Source organism: Cnephaeus nilssonii (genome assembly GCF_951640355.1).
Source record: "Cnephaeus nilssonii genome assembly, chromosome: 10".
Taxonomy (NCBI): Eukaryota; Metazoa; Chordata; class Mammalia; order Chiroptera; family Vespertilionidae; genus Cnephaeus; species Cnephaeus nilssonii.
This window is the reverse complement of record NC_137081.1, coordinates 75,795,578-75,815,796: the sequence shown is the minus strand read 5'-3', so window position 1 is coordinate 75,815,796 and position 20,219 is coordinate 75,795,578. Positions and strand designations below refer to the sequence as shown.

The window sequence follows — 20,219 nt, the reverse complement described above, 5'->3', positions numbered from 1 at the left end:
GAGGGACCTGGAGAGTATCATGCTAAGTGAAATAAGCCAGTCAGAGAAACACAAGTATCATATGATCTCACTCATATGAGGAATCTAAGTAACAAAATAAACAGATGAATGGAGAGGATTCAGAGACATGGAAGCATGGAACAGAGTGCGGAATCTCAGAGGAAAAGTGGAGGAGGCTGGGTGGGTGGGAGGTAATCAACCAAAGATCTTGAATGTATATATGCATAACCCATGGACACATACAATAGAGTGATGAAGGCCTGGGGCAGGAGGTGGGGGCTGGTGGAGAGGGTCAATGGGGGAAGAAAGGGGACATATGTAACACTTTCAACAATAAAGATTTAAATAAATACAAACAAACCTGATAACTGATAATGTTCTCATGCCTTACTAACAAACAACTTAAAAATGTAATAGAAAAATTCCTATTTCCAATGAAAAAAATTATAAGGTATTCTAGTATAAACTAAAAGTTAAAAAGCAATTTTGAAAGATATTAAAGAATACCAGTATGTTTTATAATTAAAGAAAAAAATACCAAAAAATGAAGGGATATAACATGTTCGTTCATTCGAGTTTTGTGTGTGTGTGTGTTTTTAATACTCACTCGAGGATATTGTCCCATTGATTTTGAGAGATAGTGGAAGACAGAGGGAAAGACAGAGAGAAATATCAATGTGAGAGAAACACATCGGTTAGTTGCCTCCTGCACATCCCCTTCTGGGGATTGAGCCTGCAACCTGGGCATTTGCCCTTGACCGGAATCAAACCTGGGACCCTTCAATCTGCAGGCGGATGCTCTATCCACTGAGTGAAACCAGCTAGGGCTAGGGCAATTTTATTATACTACTAGAGGCCTGATGCATGAAATTCATGCAAGGGGCTTGGCCCTTGTAGTCCTGGCTTCATCCGGAAGGTTATTCGGTTGTCTGGTCTAATTAGCATATTATGCTTTTATTATTATAGAGTTTAGGGCCTGGGGATTACACAATATAGAAAAAGATGAATGGTAGTGCATTTTATTCTTGTGTGGCTTAAATTTATTAAACACTATTTAAAAAAAATTTTTTTTTATTGATTTCAGAGAGGAAGGGCGAGGGAGAGACAGACAGAAACATCAATGATGAGAAGGAACCATCCATTGGCTGCTTCCTGCATGCCCCCGACTGGGGACCGAGCCCGCAACCCAGGCACGTGCCCCTGACTGGAATCGAACCCGGGACCCTTCGGTCCACAGGCTGACGCTCTATCCACTGAGCCAAACCCACCAGGGCTATTAAACACTATTGGGGTGCCTACTATACTCCAATACTCTGGTAAAATATAAAAGACATACAAATTGTGTCTCTATTTTCAAAGAGCTCATAATCTAGATGATGAAAAAAATAAACTTTCAAAAATAATAAGCAGGTATTTATGGTCCAGGGATAGAGTCCTACCTTTCTGTATTATTTTCTTTTCCTGTAGAAAAATATTTGAGTTACATTGTTTTGTTCCTGCCCATTCCATGTGATTCACTATAAACATTAGTATCAACATATTTAATTATCCAGAGAGAAACTGTTTCTAATTGTAGTTCTTATACAGAAATTTCTTTTTGGTAGGGAAAAGGGGAGTGCATTTTAGTGACATTCACGAAATACCAGTACTGGTTAAAAACAAAAAATTCTGCAGTAATTTATGTGAAATAAACTATTAAGCAACCCAATCTTTTAGCTTTAAGAGATTTATCCTTACGCCTACCTAAACTTATATCATGTTATGAATACACTAGAGGCCTGGTGCATGAAATTCATACACTGTGTGTGTGTGTGTGTGTGTGTGTGTGTGTGTGTGCGTGCGTGCCTAGTCTGCACCTCTCACAGTCCAGGACCCCTCCTCACTCCTTACCACTACCGTGGAGGCAGGAGAGGCTCCCGCCACTGCTGCTGTGCTTGCCAGCCATGAGCCTAGCTTCTGGCTGAGCAGCGCTCCTGTGGCAACACACTGACCACTAGGGGCAGCTCCTGTGTTGAGCGTCTGCCCCCTGGTGGTCAGTGCGCATCATAGTGTTCAGTTGATTTGCATATTAATTAGGGTTTTATTAATGTATAAAGGGTGTTGCGAACATATCAGTTTTCATTTGTTTTAGGTCATTTACATAAACAAGTTAAACATTTTTCTCTATTCCCAAATTAAAATGCCAAGTGCTAGTTATAAAATTTGACTGCTGTGAAGTTAAACAAAGAAAACCATAAATTAGCTTTAAAATTTTATTGAAATTCAGGTTTAGAATTTAACAATTTAATACAATATTATATTGAATATTTTCTAACCAGTATTCTCACCTGCTTTTACATGATTTCTGGACGCAACTTTAAGAATTGATACTTTCTACCTAATTTTCCATAATATGCCAATTATACATTTATTAAAACCTCAGATACTTATCAGAATTTAAAAAAATAAACTTAAATATGGAAAATTTAAGACATTAATATTGCAGCAACTATAATATAGAAAATAAAAAAATTTATAATCTTAACTGTTAAAATTGTTAACATTTATTGTAGTGATGCAATATGAATTTTTAACGTATTCATATGAATTTTTCATTAAAATGTTCAACCATTTCCTACTGAAGCATGTTCAAAGTTATAAAAATCTCCTCTTTTAAAGTAACTTATACTCAATTAGTCCAAAAGTGGCACTTTAGAGAAGACATTTATTCTACTGCATATCTTAAGTATCCAAGGTGCTGCCTGATCAATAGCAGGTTACTGAAAAAGTGTAAAGCATGGCTTTCTTTATGGAGTGAGTCGTTTGGGATCACGGGGGAACATTGAGGTCTGACGAATATTGTGCAATCCCAAAAACAGCATAGTCACTCGTTCCAACCCTAGGGAAAACAAAATAAACATTAATTCCTTTTCTGAAAACCTCTCAGGTTCTTACATTTTGAAAATTGCCAACACAGTATCGCTAATCAACAAAATAAATTTCCATGTTAGGAAGGAAAATGACTTCTATTTCAAGTTTATTTAAAATGGAATGTTTATGGGAGTGGGGTGGGGCAATGGTAAGATATGTACACATATAATACCTTAATAAAAAAAACAAAAAAAGATAAATGGAATGTTTTAGGTCTGATTCAGAAATAGAGATGATGCTTGTGAGGAGGACAAAATGAGATATCCTTAAGCTATGTGATTCTGTGAAATGTGAAGCACAAAAATCTATGTAAATGTCCAAAATTTATGGCTCAAACAACCCCCCCCCCCCTATTATATAAGCCTGTATGGTTTCAAATAAGACCAGATTCTAATGTATAGTTCAGGTCATCAGTATAAGACAAAAGTCATAAACCTGTTCAAGGAAGTTTATTAATGGAAGTACCAGAAATTCGTTGTAGTTTGATAGACATGTAACATGGTAGTTCCTAGTATAAAAGACTCTATAGTACATCACTGTACTAAATTCTTTGAGTGCAGAAGAGACTGACTTTGACTTAAATACTATACTACTGATAACAATTAAGACCAAGTACCATCTAAAAAACAGAACAAAACTAGAAAATGAAACATTTTATGTGCAATTTGATTTATCTACTTATACCACATAAAGAAGGCAAGGTCAGAGAATACTTATATAACAACTTTTAATTTTAAAGGAATATACTTAATTCTAAAACATAAATATAAATAAGAAAATTAACATTTTTATTCTTATTCCTTACCAGAAAACATCTGCAGACATATATTTGAACCTTGTATTAAAGTAATCTAACACTAATCATTTTTATCATTCAAATGTCCTTTCACAAGTAAAATTAAAATATACATTGCCAAATTAGTCACAAAAGTTTGTAATGTTATACTAACTGAACATTACTGAATACTCTAAGAGAAAATAGTCATAAATGTCTCATTGAGATTTAAACTATATGTTCAATGTAGTAACAAATGGCTAGTAACAACCTACATGTCCTAGGAAGCTGGCTAACAAGGTTATAGTGCATCCTTTCAATGGAGTCTATGTAGTGATAAAGAATGAAAAAGCATTTGAGGCACTGATAAAAAATTAATAAAAATATAGTAAGTAAAAAATGCAAGGTACTGGATGATTTACATAGTATGCTACAATTTGTAAAAAATTATTTTTACAAGTGTGTGTATTTTTGCACATGCAAAGACTACCTTTGCATAGGGAGTTGAATGCATACTCCTCTACACCCTTTTAATTGGAAATTATGGTAAGTATATTATGTATTCACCAAAACCCCCAAACAACAAATAAAAATGCAACAAAACTATAAATTGAGAATTACTTTTTAAGTCTTTGATATGGACATCCAAAAGTTGAGTTAAACATTTACTCATTTTAAATTAGAGAGCAGCAGATTACACATACTCTAGAAATAGTCCTGAAAGTCAATGAAATGTTACATTTCAACAAATCATTTAGCAGCAATCTGAGCTAATTTGAGGGACAGCTTTAATTTGGGCTAATTTGAATGAACTCATGGATGAAAAATACAGGACATTTCATTTACAAGACATTTTGCTTTCTAACTATTAAGATAAAAGAATGGCTAGAACTTTATTATAATACTAGAGGCCCAGTGCACAAAATTTGTGCACGGAGGGGGGTCCCCTCAGTCCAGCCTGCACCCTCTCCAATCCGGAACCCCTCAGGGCATGTCTGACTGCCGGTTTAGGCCCGATGATTGGGCCTAAACCGGCAGATGGACATCCCTCTCACAATCCGGAACCACTGGCTCCTAACTGCTCACCTGCCTGCCTGCCTGATCACCCCTAATTGCCCCCCCCCCCCCGCTGGCCTGGTCACCGCCAACTGCCCCCCCCCTGCCAGCCTAGTTGCCCCCAACTGCCCCCCTGGTTGCCCCTAACTGCCCCCCCCACTGGTCTGGTCACCCCCTATTACTCCCCCTACCAGCCTGGTCGACCCTCACTGCCCTCCCCCCCCCCCCCCCCCCGCCAGCCTGGTTGGCCCACGCAGCCTGCTGCTTGGTTGGTTGGTCGCCCCACACAGCCTGCTGCTCAGTCGTTTGGTTGCCCCTTACTGACCCCCCTGCTGGTCTAGTCACCCCACGCAGCCTGTTCGGTTGCAATGGTCACTTAGGCTTTTAAATATATACTAGAGGCCAGTGCATGAAATTCATGCACTGGGGGTGTGTGTCCCTCAGCCCAGCCTGCACCCTCTCCAATCTGGGACCCCTCTCACAACCCAGGACTGCTGGCTCCCAACTGCTCGCCTGCCTGCCTTCCTGATTGCCCCTAACCGCTTCTGCCTGCCAGCCTGATCACCCCCTAACCACTCCCCTGCCAGCCTGATCGATGCCTAACTGCTCCCCTGCCAGCCTGTTTGCCCCTAACTGCCCTCCCCTGCAGGCTTTATTGCCCCCAACTGCCCTCCCCTGCAGGCCTGGGTCCTCCCCATCTGCCCTTCCCTGCAGGCCCAGTTGCCCCCAACTTCCCTCCTCTGCTGGCCTGGTCACCCCCAATTGCCCTCCTCTGCAGGCTTGATCGCCCCTAACTTCCCTTCCTTGCAGGCCTGGTCCCTCCCAACTGCCCTCTCCTGTTGGCCTGATTGCCCACAACTGCCCTCTCTTGCAGGACTGGTCCCTCCCAACTGCCCTCTCCTGTTGACCTGATCGCCCACAACTGCCCTCCCTTGCTGGCCATCTTGTAGCGGCCATCTTGTGTCCACATGGGGACAGCCATCTTGTGTGTTGGAGTGACGGTCAATTTGCATATTATTATTTTATTAGGATAGAGGCCTGGTGTATGGGGGCGGGGCGCGGCTGGTTTGCCCTGAAGGGTGTCCCGGATCAGGGTGGGGGTTCCCTTGGGGCCTGGGGCGGCCTGGGTGAGGGGCCTGTGGTGGTTTGCAGGCTGGCCATGCCCCCCAGCGACCCAAGCGAAGGCCCTAGTATCTAGGATTTATTTATCTTCTATAATTGAAACTTTGTAGCCTTGAGCGGAGGTCTGGGCCAGCCAGGAAGCTTGGCTTCCTCCATTGTCGGGGAAACCCAAGCCTCCTGCTCGCTCTGTGGCTGCAGCCATCTTGGTTGGGTTAATTTGCAAACTCGCTCCTGATTGGCTGGTGGGCATGGCTTGTGGGTGTAGTGGATGTACGGTCAATTTGCATATTACTCTTTTATTAGATAGGCTATTTTAATATATTTTTATTGATTTCAGAGAGGAAGGGAGAGGGAGAGAGAGAGAAATATCAATGATGAGAGAGAATCATAGATTGGCTGTCTCCTGCACTCCCCACACTGGGGATTGAGCCTGCAACTTGGACATGTGCCCTTGACCGGAATTGAACTGGGAACCTTCAGTTTGCAGGCTGATGCTCTATCCACTGAGCCAAACCAGCCAGGGCTATTATAATATTTTAGAACCCATAAGTTAGCTATTCATTTTGTTCTTTGGAAATCAAATTTTCATTTAGTCATAATTCACTTTAAAAGTTCTTATAATTTGCCCAGCTGGTGTGGCTCAGAGGTCATGGTTTGATTCCCAGTCAGGGCACATGCCTAGGTTGCAGGCTCAATCCCCATTAGGGGTAGTGTAGGAGGCAGCCGATCAACAATTCTCTCTCATCATTGATGTTTCTATCTCTATCTCCCTCTCCCTCCTTCTCTGAAATGAATAAAAACATATTTAAAAAATTCTTATAATTCAGATTTCTATTACACTTAGCACTTATGGACTTACTTATCCTACCTAATAAAATAGTAATATGCAAATTGACCGCACCTTCGCTATGACCAAGCCACGCCCACCAGCCAATCAGGGCGAGTATGCAAATTACCCAACAAAGATGGCAGTTAATTTGCATACACTGAGGGAGGGAGGAGTGAAGACTGAAGACAACTTAGAAGTAAGAGGGAGGAAAAGCAGAAAGCAAGGTGGCTGCCAGAGGGAAAGCCCAGGTGGGGCGGAGCACAGCGGGGCGGGGCGAAGCGGGCCGGGTGGCAGCGGCGCACGCGGGTGCAGGCGCGGTGGCCACAATGGCGGCGGCAGCAGCGGCAGCGCATGCGGCTGCTTGCAGGATTCTTCCTGCAAATGGGCTACTAGTATGCAATAACAGAATACAAAATTTACTTGTTGTAGTCTAATGCTGAAGAAATTTAGTTAGAAATGAATGAACACATTGCCAAATGAAATCTGGGTTGGGAATATTATTGTCATAATATTAAAGGAATGTATTACCAATGCCTCCACCAGCATGAGGAGGGGCTCCAAAGCGGAAGGAATCAATGTATCCCTTAATTTTCTCCAAATCTACAAAAAACAAAAATAATTTACCATTTTATTTAGCTTTAAAAAGATAAAAAAGCAATTACTGTTAAATGAAGACTTAACCAAATGACTGTTTCTGAGGAGTCTTTAAAGGGTTTAAAATTAGTTATTTTCAGAATATATATCACTTTCCTAAATACATTTAAGTGGTTTACCAATTCCATGATGTAAGGCTCTCTCTGTTAGCAACTGAGGATCATGTATTCTTTGAGCTCCTGACAGTATTTCTTCTCCTCTCATGAACATGTCATAAGAGTTGGACTGTTTCTGCAGGGAAAACAAACAAGCCAAAAACATCACTTATCAAAAGTGGCTACCATTCTATTTCCATTACACATGTGGAAAAAAACACTTTTGTTGCATGGAGAGCAAGTTCGTTTTTCTCTACAATTGATGATGTACCTGCTCCAATGAACATGTTTTGTTTCTCTAACACAGGTTAAATTAGTGAGATTTGAATAGTAACTTCTTTCTTGCCTCTATCAGTTTCATACTCCTCTTCTCCCATACCTTCCAACATCAAATCAGAGCACCATATCTAACTTATAAGAAGTAGTGCTGATTCTCATTTTACTTTATCAACAGAAATGTTTTTAAGGGGATCACTTTTGGAACTTCAAATTGTCAATTTACATTTCTTTTTTATTTTAAGGGAAGCAAACTGAACATCAGTTTACCACAGCTTATCCTATTCTCTATCAGGTTTTCACTTACTTTCCCTGTCTTTCAATAAACCAGTGGTTCTCAAAGTGTGATTCCGGGATTAGTAGCTTCAGCGTTACCAGGAACTTGTTAGAAAGGCAAATTTTCAAGCCCTACACCAAACCAACTAATCAGAAAGTCTGATGAGGAGGCTCAGAAATCTGTGTTTTAGAAAGCCCTCCAGGGACTCTGGTGCACACTAAAGTTTGGAAACCACTACAATGGAAAAATAGTAAAAGGCCACATTATTTAGATTCGTTTGAGGTCAAAAATAAATTTTGCTAATGTCTGCAAATCTAGCAATACTATTTATTACTTATATGGTGTTTCTTCCTCAAATCTTCAAAAAATGACACACAGAAATGATTTTTAAATAGGTCTTCGGAACAATTTGCTAGAATATTCAGATTTCACTTTGACCTCAATTGACAGAAACTAGTAGTAATCCACATAACATGACCATTGAAACTGCAAATTATGAATGAAAACCATTATTTCCATTTACAATTTGACAAAGTAACAATCAAGTTTTCCTTCTTCTCCCAAACAGGTTATTTAAAATCAAATTACTTACAGAATTTCTTGGGTCAGGCATGGTATAGAAAGGTCTTACAGCCAATGGATATTTATCAAGAATATAAAAATCGGTATCATACTATAAAAAGAATAAATACAATTAAAATAGTTTTTAACAGTTTAATGAAAGTGAAAAGAAGGCTAGCACTTTGGCAATTAATGTCCTTTTTTAATACATATGTTTTATACTTCAAAATTACTGTATTTACACTGTAAATATGAGTATTCTATTTCTTTCAAGTAATATCTGTAGCTTATAATATTTTGCCATAATGTTGTATATTCTTCCAATACTTAATTTTCTTTTTTGGGGTGACATGCAATCTCTCTCCAATTTCTCCCACACTGAAAATTATGCTGTGATAAACTTCTTTGATTTTCATTTTTTCCTTTGCTATTTTAGCTCATTTAGTTCTTCAGATGTATTTTATAGCTGTTTATGTTAAGTTATACCAAATATATTTGGGTTTTACAAGAATAACAAAAATTTTAAATCTACAAATTATTTTAGGAAAAATACCTTTATAATATTCACCTTAAAAAACTTTATCTTCCCAACAATTAAAAATTCAGTTTAGATATCTAAATGAAATTTGGTAGTTTTCTTCAATGAAAACTACAATCAAAATCAATAACATTAACATAAAATTATGACATTTTTGTTAGAATACTTACTATGTGACCTAGATATAATTAAAAAGAAACCAATCACATTTCGACTGTTTAGATGTTAAACATATTTGCTAAAACTGGACTGTAGAGGGAATGTCAACAAAGCTCTGCTGAAACAGCATTTTAAAGGTATAAACTCAATACTGTGTAGTTTCAGAAATAGACTTTAGTTTCCCAGTCAGTTTAACAGTTTAGAGTGCAACCAGCAGGAGGCGCTCAAGGACTATTTTCATTTCATCACTCAACTCTTAATTTCTTTAAGCACCCTTCTAAGTTTAGCTTTTATATTCTTTAAGAGCTTTAGAAAATGAGATAGGAAAGTAGCTTTCACATAAGAGGCAGAAAGGAAATTCATTCTCCCTCATCTTGAGGTCCTTTCTAACTAATCTGACATAGATATCACTTTTAGAGATACCTCAGTACAACTAAGTACAAACATTGAATACTGAGTTAATCAAACTGTTTGGGCAAAGCCTGTTTGAGTATTTTTTATTTTTCCAAGATTGAAAAAAAATTGCCCCTGGGTTTTTATTTATTCTGGAATCATACTATTCTAGGAAAATCCATGATACATTTCAGATTTAGAGAAATAAATCCAGCATGTACAAGAATCCTACCTTTTCCTTTACCAAACGACCCAACAGTTTTTCATTCGGTGTACTAGAAAACAATGAAAACATGAAACCAGATGTTTGATTAGTTCTTAGAGTTATTAAGGCACCTCTTCTATTTGAAGTTCTCAAAGAATAAAAAATTCAGCCAAAACACACAGTTGTTTATTCTGCTCCTTTTTAAAAAGCCAAGTACTACTGAAAACAACTTATAATTGCGCCTGGTATTTAGTAGGTGCTGCTCAATAATATTTAAATAAAACCATAAATAGAATTTAGCAATTCACTGATTCAGAAATAACATGGATGATATAATTTCCCACAATTACATATGCCAAAAGTTCACTATATGAACATAGGCTATTCTTGGCGTTAAATAGTTCCACTTCAAATGGTCTCCCCTTTTCATTACTCTTTTTTTTAAAAAAAATTTTTTTTTATTTATTTCAGAGAGGAAGGGAGAAGGAGAGAAAGATAGAAACATCAACGATGAGAGAGAATCATTGATTGGCTACCTCCCACATGCCCCACACTGGGGATTGAGCCTCCAACCCAGGCATGTGCCCTTGACCGGAATCAAACCTGGGACCCTTCAGTCTACAGGCTGAAGCTCTTTTCCACTGAGCCAAACCAGCTAGGGCTCCTTTTCATTACTCTTTATTAAAAGTTTATAAAACAAAAATCACTAATTCTGAATCTTTAAAATATCTATATAATAAAGAGTTAATATGCAAATTGGTCTTAACAATGTCACAGTAACGGCCAATTTGCATATTGACAGATCAGCAGGGGGACTTGCTTCCCTGCCCCTGGCGCCATAGGCCTCTTTTCTCCAGGTGCATGCGCCCGACAAACACCCCCATGACACTGCACCCCATCCGAGAGCACTCTGCCCAGGGACGCCACCAGCCCCGCCCCCCCCTCCCCGCCCCTGTGTGTGGAGGGCTGAGGGGCGACACCCACATGGCAGAAGGCTGGTTCTTGGGGCATGGTCGGCAGACCGGCGGGTATGCGCAATGGTGGTGACCCCCGGGAGGGGTCGCAAACGCAAATCGAGAGGGTGTGGACCCAACACGAAGGAAGGGCCCGGGCGAGAAGACAGAGAGTGGATGTCGAGGTAAGGCACCGGACCTGGATGGGCCACCGGGTCAACAACGTGGGGATTCCACCACCACAGACACAGCATGGCCCCGAGACGCCCGGGACACCAGTCGATCCTCCCAAGCGCAAAACCTCGAAGCAGACCTGGCCCTGCCACTGTGGAGAACACAGGTGACCCTCACCCCACAGGGAAGCCGCTGCGGCTTTCTCCAGCGACCCATCCATTCATCTGCCTGGTCCGACGCAGATGGGGGCTTGCATCCTGGGCGGAATGCCCCCCGAGGACAAGCCAGGCCCCGACTGTGCCTGCGCAAGCATGCCCATGGCCTGCGAATTCCGGAGGGGAGCAGATGGAGAGCCACTTGAGGCGTGGGAGTGGGCATGCCGGGGGGCGGGAAAAACCTCCATATCCCTTCCACTCGGCACTCAATGGGAGAAAAGCCTCGCGTGTGCCTGAATGCACACACGCACGCACGTAATGCAGCAGGGTCCCTGCGATGGACATGGCCCGGGCCAGCTGGACCCTCCCCCAACTCAGAGGGGGGAGGCGCAGGCCACCATAGGCAAGACACAGCTGCGTCGTCGTTCGGCCCCTCAAAGCTGGTGCAAGAGGGGCCCGAGTGCCCAAACAGGCGGCTACAGGTCCCAGAGAGGAAAGCAGTCAGTACTAACACAGTACGAAAAGCATAGAATTTTTAATTAGCCTGTAAAAAGAGTAAAAGAGGGAGGGAGGAGGGGGGAAGTAGGGAAGGAGGGAGGGAAGAACTTTATAAAGGAGCCAGTAGAGAACAGAGTTAAAGAAGGAAAGAGGATGTATGAATGAACTGTAGGAGCTATAATGAAAATCAAATATAGTTGTATACTGGGAACAGATTTTAAAAGTAGGAGTCAGAAAGGAAAAAAGATAAATGATAGTGAATAATTAGGCAGGTAGATAGATATTAAAACAGGGGAGGTAAGTGGAGAAGAATGTATGGGAAAGGTAGGATGAGAGAGAAAGAGGGAGGGAAAAAAGTTTTAAAGAGGAGCCAGTAGAGCTTAAAAGGAGAATGGGAAGAAGGAAGAAATGGGGGAGGGAGCAAAGCAGATACGAGGAAGTTAAGAAAAAAATTAAGGTGGGAAGGAAGGAAAAGGGGAGGGAGGAAAAGGGGTAAAGATAAAGGAAAGAAGGAATGTGGGGAGGGAGGGTAGGAGAAAGATGGGAAGAAGGATAATGGAACAGAAGTAGGAAATAAGGAGGAAAGAAAAGTTTATAAATGAGTCAGTAGGAAATAGTATTACATAAAAGAGAGAAAAATTGTGTGAGAGGGAGAAGCCAATAAGGAAGTCAAATATAATTGTGTGTGAAGGGGATAAGATTTTTAAAAAAGTTAACAGGGGTGACCAGGCCGGCAGGGGAGGGAAGTTAGGGGGATCAGGCCGGCAGGGGAGAGCAGTTAGGGGGATCACGCCAGCAGGCAAAGTGGTTAGGGCAGGCAGGGAGGTGAGCGGTTAGGAGCCAGAGGTCCCTGAGGGCTCCCGGATTGGAGAGGGTACAGGTTGGGCTAAGGGAACCCCCCTATGTACGAATTTCGTGCACCGGGCCTCTAGTATTTATATAAACCAATTACATTTCTATAGCCACTTTAGCATCTACCCTATTTAAGAACAATTTCTAAAATACTTAGGAAAATAACGATAGAATGTACGATTTGCCTTAAGATGTCATCTAGTTGCCCTAACCGGTTTGGCTCAGTGGATAGAGCGTCGGCCTGTGGACTGAAAGGTTCCAGGTTCGATTCCGGTCAAGGGCATGTGCCTTGGTTGCAGACACATCCCCAGTAGGAGGTGTGCAGGAGGCAGTTGATCGATGCTTCTCTCTCATCGATGTTTTTAACTCTCTATTCCTCTCCCTTCCTCTCTGTAAAAAATCAATAAAATATATTAAAAAAAGTAAAAGATGTCATCTAGCAATGTAGGGGATACTTAAAATAGTATCTATATATATAAAAGCCCAGCGACCAGAACAGTGGAACGACCAGAGCAACCAGAATGACTGGTGGCTATGAAGCGCACTGCAGCAGCCAACTAGCCTGATCCAGGCCCAATCGGCCCCACCTCTGCCCCCCCCCCCCGATTGGGGGCAGGGCCGGCTGGCCAACCACCAGCCGCAACCCACCCACCCCCCCCCCCCGGCAATGGACTGGCCCGATAGGTCCCCATTGGGGCAAGCCGGCTAGATTGCAACTGTGCACAGATTCGTGCACTGGGCCTCTAGTACAGATATATTTGTTAAACAAACTAAAATAAAGGGTTTTGAGTAAAATGTTTTTTAAAAAGCCCTGAAAAATGACAATAATCATGCCTTTCCCTCTTACATCCATATGAATTGTGATGCCTTAAATATTTTAACTTAAGAACCCCTGGATAAAATAGTAGATAATTTCATCTTTGTTAAACTACATAATTTGTTTAAAAATTATACATTGTATGATTTGAGTTTAGATAACATAATACTGTATATCAAATAAAGAATGGTGATTTTTATAAACTTTTGGAGATCTTAGTTTTATGCCTTAATCCTGTGTGGGGATGGATTTAGATTATTGTCTATCTTCTCTAATACCACTGATTGAAAAAGAGATAAAATATTAGATGCAAAAATCACAGGCAAAAGTCTCTATATTCTTTAAGGCATTACAAACTAGGGGGAGAGGGAGCACAAAAATGGTATTTATTGAAGCTTAGGCACACCACATTAAATCATTATTTCAGATCACATATTAAACAAGAACAGCATCATACAATATACCCAAAAGTTAATAAAAGCTGGGTGAAAAAAGTTATGATTTGTTAATATATTCATTCTTGCATATCTTAAACCTAGTTATTAAAGTTTTAAAAATCACAAAGACCAACCTCAGATCTTCTTCGTCTCCCATTTCAATTCCAGCTTCCCTAAGCATAGCCAATGCTTCACAATACTCTAGTCTTAAAGTAGGCTCCAAAAATTTGAATGGTTCACATGGGAATTGTTTATTCACCGTCTGAATTTCAGTTTGAAATCTATTTGAATAATGATTTAGAGTTAATAATAATATGTGAGATAAATGTTTCCCCCACAAGAGGTCACTGTGGCATTATGTTAAAAATTAAAAACTTCTTTTTTTTTTTTTTTTACTAAAACTGGTGAAATAAGGAACATATATAGCTTTTACTCTCCCACACACTTGCTACAAATTCTTTTAACAAAGAAACATTTTAAACATTTCACAAGAGTCACTATCAGTGCGATGATGTGCAAAGTTCAGGGGCAGAAGCTCCATGATCAGCTGAGGACCTGTCCAGCTGAACCACTCAGCCCCCTCCTAGCTGGCCCGTAGGCAGGGACCCAAGAGCCTACATGCTATCAGTCCTATGCATTCCACTGATAATTCTGGAATAAGGGACATATGTAGCTTTATTGTTCAAAAGGAACAATAAAGTTTATTTATCAAATGAAAATGCTTTTAGAGCAAAACTCTGTGTAAAATCTGCCTCAGTGCAGAAATTGCCTCAGGCACTTGGTAGTACTAGCAACAGCTAAGAAAAAATATCTGGTAGGTACTGAGTACCATCTTTGCCACATAAAATCATCATTGAATTAATGTATGTACCAAGAAAATGTTACTAAGAAATTATTTAAGTTAAAGACTAGAGTTTAAACACTTAAAAGATTTAATACCATTTCGGTCTTATGTTGTTTGTCACCATGGTGGCATTAAAGGATTAAAACTTTTTTTGTAACTCATATCAGATAACATTGTTAGAAACAAACTACTCATTTCATGAGGCAATAAAAACTCGGACTTTTTAACTGCTATGAAAGTAACATAGGCTCTATTTCTTGAAATATTCAGGATGTTAGTATAAGGGGAAATACAATCTGGTAAACGTACCCACCAAAATGAGGTTCAGTAGCTGAAGCCACAATGGACTTGGATCCAGAATAGTATTTTGAGTGTGGATTTTTTTCATTAATTAATTGATCATCTAACTAGCAAGTCTATATGCACACATATGTCCAGTAAAAATTTAGTTTATACATTTAAAGTCAAGAATTGCTTTATACTGAAGAGCCCAAACTGTTTTGAAGTTAACTCTAGTTAGGGATATAAAATACATATATTTTTTACCTTTCTTGAAGTCCTTTGAATATTTGTACTAAAGTGTCAGCAATTTCTTCCATAACTTCATGGTAATGGTAACTAAAAGCCATTTCAATGTCCAAACCGACAAATTCAGTTAGATGTCTGTGAGTATTAGAGTCTTCAGCTCTGAATACTGTTAACATTAATAAAAGAAATACATAGCAGTGTTTTAAATTTTGGAGAAATTGAGATTAAATACAAAATTCTATTTACTTGTACTCAAATGGTACTATTTTCATTATCACTATAGGTTGGAAAGACCTTTGACAAGCCATCTGTTACAGCATTCTCTTGGATAGTTAAGTTCATTACAAATTCCTACAGTCATGTAGTAAAAGCTGTAACAAATGTAAATTAATAAATGAGACTCACAAGAACCCCGAGGGAATGCAAGATCCTGAGGTGCCTTTTCAATAATTAAAAATATTCAATATAGCGAGTTCTCAATTTTATTAAAACTTGACTCAAGCTAAATGAAATCTGTACAAATGAAGCACCTACCTCAGTCCAGCTCTTATTATCCTCACTGTACTCTCTTCCTTTCCAGTCTTCCTGACTAGTCCTGTCCCATCTGTCTATGCTCTCATAATTTAATCCCACTCTATATTTCCCATTTCTTAATACTAACTAGTCTCAACTTTATTTTCTCCCATGCTTTTAACTTAGCTTGCTTCTTCTGACTAGAATGCCATCTCTGTTGTCTTTACCTCCTACTCTGTCCTTAACGCCCATTTCAGTTTGAATTTTCTTTCATGGCATCTCTAGCAAACTCCATCTTCTTCCTCTTTTTTACCCTACCTATACTACATAATTAACACCAACCTGCTGACTCTATACCACAATTAGATTATTTGCTGTGAAAATCAGTTGATTATTCCCTGTGGCTGCGATATGTATGCATGTCTTACTGTGTCTCAGGATCCTAAGCAGGGATGATATTGTTCCCTTAGCACTCAAAGCATGGTCTGCATAGCAGCAGCAGCAGCAGTACCCGGGAGCTTATGAGAACTGCAGAATCTCAAGTTTTACCCCAAACCTCCTGCATTTTAACAAGATCCCCAGGTGATTTGTGTGCACATTAACATTGGTGAAGTGCTGGCTGGATCTTCTTTTATTGCGCAAGGCTATATATGCAGCAAGTGTTCAGCAAATAATTGCTTAATAAATTCAGAAAATTAAGACATTTAATGATCTTGCCAGTTTCTCTATTAGCATGTATTTAATTTATCTTAAACTATCAAAAAACTCATATATCTAAAATAACTTGGGAAGTTTCTTTTTTTTTTTAACTTGGTTAAGTTTTAAAGAATATAGTAAAGCTATTTTTTTTTTGCTTAGTTAGCATCATAAAAGAATTTGCTTTATGATTACGTGTCCATGCTTGACTTTTAGCAAATGTATATATACTAGAGGCCTGGTGCATGAAATTTGAGCACTCGGGGGTGGGGGTCCCTCATCCCAGATTGCGAGGGCGCAGGCCAGGCCAAGGGACCCCACCGATGTATGACTGGGGTCGGGGAGGGACAGGGAAGGTTGGCCAACTGGGGAGGGACTGCAAGAGGGCTCCAGGGTGTATCCGGCCTGTCTCGCTCAGTCCCGATCAGCTGGATCCCAGCAGCAAGCTAACCTACTGGTCAGAGCATCTACCCCCTGGTGGTCAGTGTATGTCATAGTGAATGGTCGACCGTCTGCCCCCTGGTGGTCAGCACATGTCATAGCGAGCGGTTAAGCGGCCTTAGCATATCATTAGCATATTATGCTTTGATTGGTTGAATGGTCGACCGGACGACCAGACACTTAGCATATTAGGCTTTTATTATGTAGGATTTTAATATTCTTTTATTGATTTGAGAGAGAAAGGGAGAGGGAGAGAAAGATAGAAACATCAATGATGAGAGAGAACACCAAGCCCGCAACCCGGGCATGTGCCCTTGACTGGAATTGAACCTGGGACCCTTCAGTCCACAGGCCAACGCTCTATCCACTGAGCAAAACCAGCTAGGGCACAAATATATTCTTAAAAAACATGTTAATATAATTTATTAAATCCAGACATTTGTTAGTATTTTCTAATAGACTTTAGCATATTATCAATACTAAGGACAGTACAATTAGTAATAGTAAGAAAGAACAGCTTTGGAATAAAATTGGCAGAAAGTATACAGAGGTACATTTGTAAACTTACAACACTAGCAAGGAGCTTTCAAGGACAACAAAATATATTACTTGAAAGACTGAAATCACTTTTTCTTTATTATTGATGGAGAATTGAAAGGACAGTCCAAATGGGAGCTAATTCTATTCTAATTACACTTAAGTATAATAAACTAGAGGCCCAGTGCATGATTGAATCATGCACGTGTAGGGTCCCCTACACGCTTTTGCTTTCGATCGCGGTGGAGCTGGATGCCTGTTCGCTGGTGCCGGAGCGGACAGGCACCCAGCTCCCCTGCTTTTGATGGTCCGCGGTGGGACGTGAGCTCGCTGCCCCAGAGGCCCCTTCTGTTCGGCAGCACAGCCATGGCGCAGACGCTGAGCTCACGCCGCCACTGGCGACGCGAGCTCAGTGCCCTGCCGGCCCAATCGGCTACCCCGGCCACCGTGAGTCCCGCCCCCTGCGCCTCCCTCTGGCCCAATCGTGGGCATAGCGGAGTGATGGTAATTTACATATTACCATTTTATTAGGTAGGATAATATACTTGAATATATTCAGAGGGTGTATATTTTCAAAGCATGCATTTTTAAAATGAGATAGCCCCAAGATATATGTTTTCTTCAGCATTCTTCTGTAGGAATTCAATGCTTATGATTCTATTCATATGAATGATGCTCAACTGTTTAAAGAACTATTGAACATACAATTTTTTTGGGAAATGTCTACCAGGCAACATTGTTATTTTACCCCCCAAGTCTAGTATTTATGTAGTCAGTATAAAAAAGGATTTAAGCTTTAAAAAGGTCTGTGTAAAATGTGTTTCTAGCCCTGGTTGGAGCATCAGCTGGTACACCAAAAAGTCTTAGGTTTGATTCCCAGTCAGGGCACATACCTAGGTGGGCTCAATCCCTGGTTGGGGTACAGGAGGTAACCAACTGATTCAGAGGGCATATGTTTCTCTCCCACATTGATTTTCTCTCTCTCTCTCTCAAAAAAAAAAAAAAAAAAATCAATGAAAACATATTTTTGGATGAGGATAAAAATAATAACAATTAAAAAATAAAATAAAATGTGCCCTAACTGGTTTGGCTCAGTGAATAGAGCGTCGGCCTGCAGACTTAAGGGTTCCAGGTTTGATTCTAGTCAAGGGCATGTACCTTGGTTGCGGGCACATCCCCAGTGGGGAGTGTGCAGGAAGCAGCTGAATCGATGTTTCTCTCTCATTAATGTTTCTAACTCTCTATCCCTCTCCCTTCCTCTCTGTAAAAAAATCAATAAAATATATTTTAAAAAAATAAATAAAATAAAATAAAATAAAATGTGTTTCTTAAACCCTAGCTATGGTACAATTAATGAATTTTGAGATAACCTTAACTATAAAACCTTACCTGGTCCAATACAGAAAACCTTCTCAAAATCAGCACAAATACACATCTGTTTGTACAGCTGTGGGGACTGAGCCAGATATGCATTATTTTTAAAATATGACACAGTAAATACATTGGCTCCTCCTTCACTGGCAGCTGAAATAAAAACATATACGTTACTATAATCAATTGTAAGCTTATCAATGCAAACTTCTAGTAAATATAGTTTATACTTTTGATTCAAATACTTCACTTAAATAAAACCACACTAGAAAATAAAATTTGCAGAGAAACCATAGTCTATATATGTTTTATACCTGCTTCTAAACAGTTTATATTTAGGGAGATTTGCTTCTTTGGCTATACCTTCATTTTACTTATTTGGATATATACGCTCCTTTTCTGCATCAATTTAAAATCTATTAAAAGCTACTTTAGCTTTGTAAAAATTTTTTTTGCAAAGAAAAAAAGATATTATTAATTTTTCTAATTAAGAATTCAATGTTCATCTTGGCCAGTGTGAATCAGTGGTTAGAGCACTGGCCTGAGCACAGAAAGGTTGCGGGTTTGATCCCTGTCAAGGGCACTTAACTGGGTTGCAGATTCATCCCCAGCCCTGGTCAGGGCATGTGTACGAGGTAGCCAATCATTTCTCTCTCTCTTCTTCTCTCTCTGTCTCTCTCTCTCTCTCACCACCCCCCTTCCATTCCCTCTAAAAATTAATGGGAAAAATATTCTCAGGTGAGGATAAACAAAACAAACAAACAAAAATAATTCAATGTTTAAATTTTTTATTTTCAACTAAATGCCATTAGTAATACCTCTCCCCACTATTGAATTTTAGAGAGAGTGAAAGGGGGTGGGGAGAGATAGAGAAACATTGATGTGAGAGAGACACACCGATAGGTTGCCTCCTGCACACACCCCGACACAGGCCAAGATTGGGCCCGCAACCCAATTGGGAATCAAACCCAACCCTTGGGTCCACAGGCCAATGATCTAACCACTGATCCAAAACTGGGCAGGGCAGTAACACACTTTTTAGTTTAGTGTTCTTTAAGCAATTCTAAAAGGGTAAAATGATTAAGATAATGTTCTCATATAAGTATGAAAATTCATTTTCCCAACTGCAATATTTAGTATTAATTTTACAATGCAGTTTATACAAAACAAAATTACAATATGAATTTAAAAAGAAATCTACATAATGAAAGTAATTTCTGGTGCAACTTATATAATAACAATCTTGCTTTGTGTGTTATAGTCTTACTTTACAATCACTATCACATAATGACTCCTGAAATAAGGGGATATAGTATTACTGATGCTAGTCAGATGCGACTGCTGCTATGTATCATAGTCTTTGAAATAAATAGTCTCAGAGCAATAAACCTTGACGGATACTTGGGATTCTCAAATTAAAAAACAAACAAAACTAATAGTAAGCAACTTGGGGGAAACTATTTTTTTAAAAAATATATATTTTATTGATTTTTTACAGAGAGGAAGGGAGAGAGAAAGAGAGCTAGAAACATCGATCAGCTGCCTCCTGCACA

General features: G+C 39.8%; 1 protein-coding gene across 1 annotated transcript in view; it reads right to left on the bottom strand.

The window, feature by feature from the left end:
• Window positions 1-2,275: 2,275 nt before the first annotated feature.
• DARS1 (aspartyl-tRNA synthetase 1) overlaps window positions 2,276-20,219 on the bottom strand; it is a 69,751-nt gene continuing 51,807 nt past the window's right edge. The window contains exons 9-16 of the mRNA XM_079781912.1: window positions 18,685-18,819; window positions 15,127-15,274; window positions 13,871-14,017; window positions 9,878-9,920; window positions 8,587-8,667; window positions 7,466-7,577; window positions 7,221-7,292; window positions 2,276-2,878 (exon numbers count right to left, since the gene is read on the bottom strand). Coding sequence (XP_079638038.1) covers window positions 2,787-2,878; window positions 7,221-7,292; window positions 7,466-7,577; window positions 8,587-8,667; window positions 9,878-9,920; window positions 13,871-14,017; window positions 15,127-15,274; window positions 18,685-18,819 — 830 coding nt within the window. The 3' untranslated portion in view covers window positions 2,276-2,786. The remainder of the gene's footprint in view (window positions 2,879-7,220; window positions 7,293-7,465; window positions 7,578-8,586; window positions 8,668-9,877; window positions 9,921-13,870; window positions 14,018-15,126; window positions 15,275-18,684; window positions 18,820-20,219) is intronic.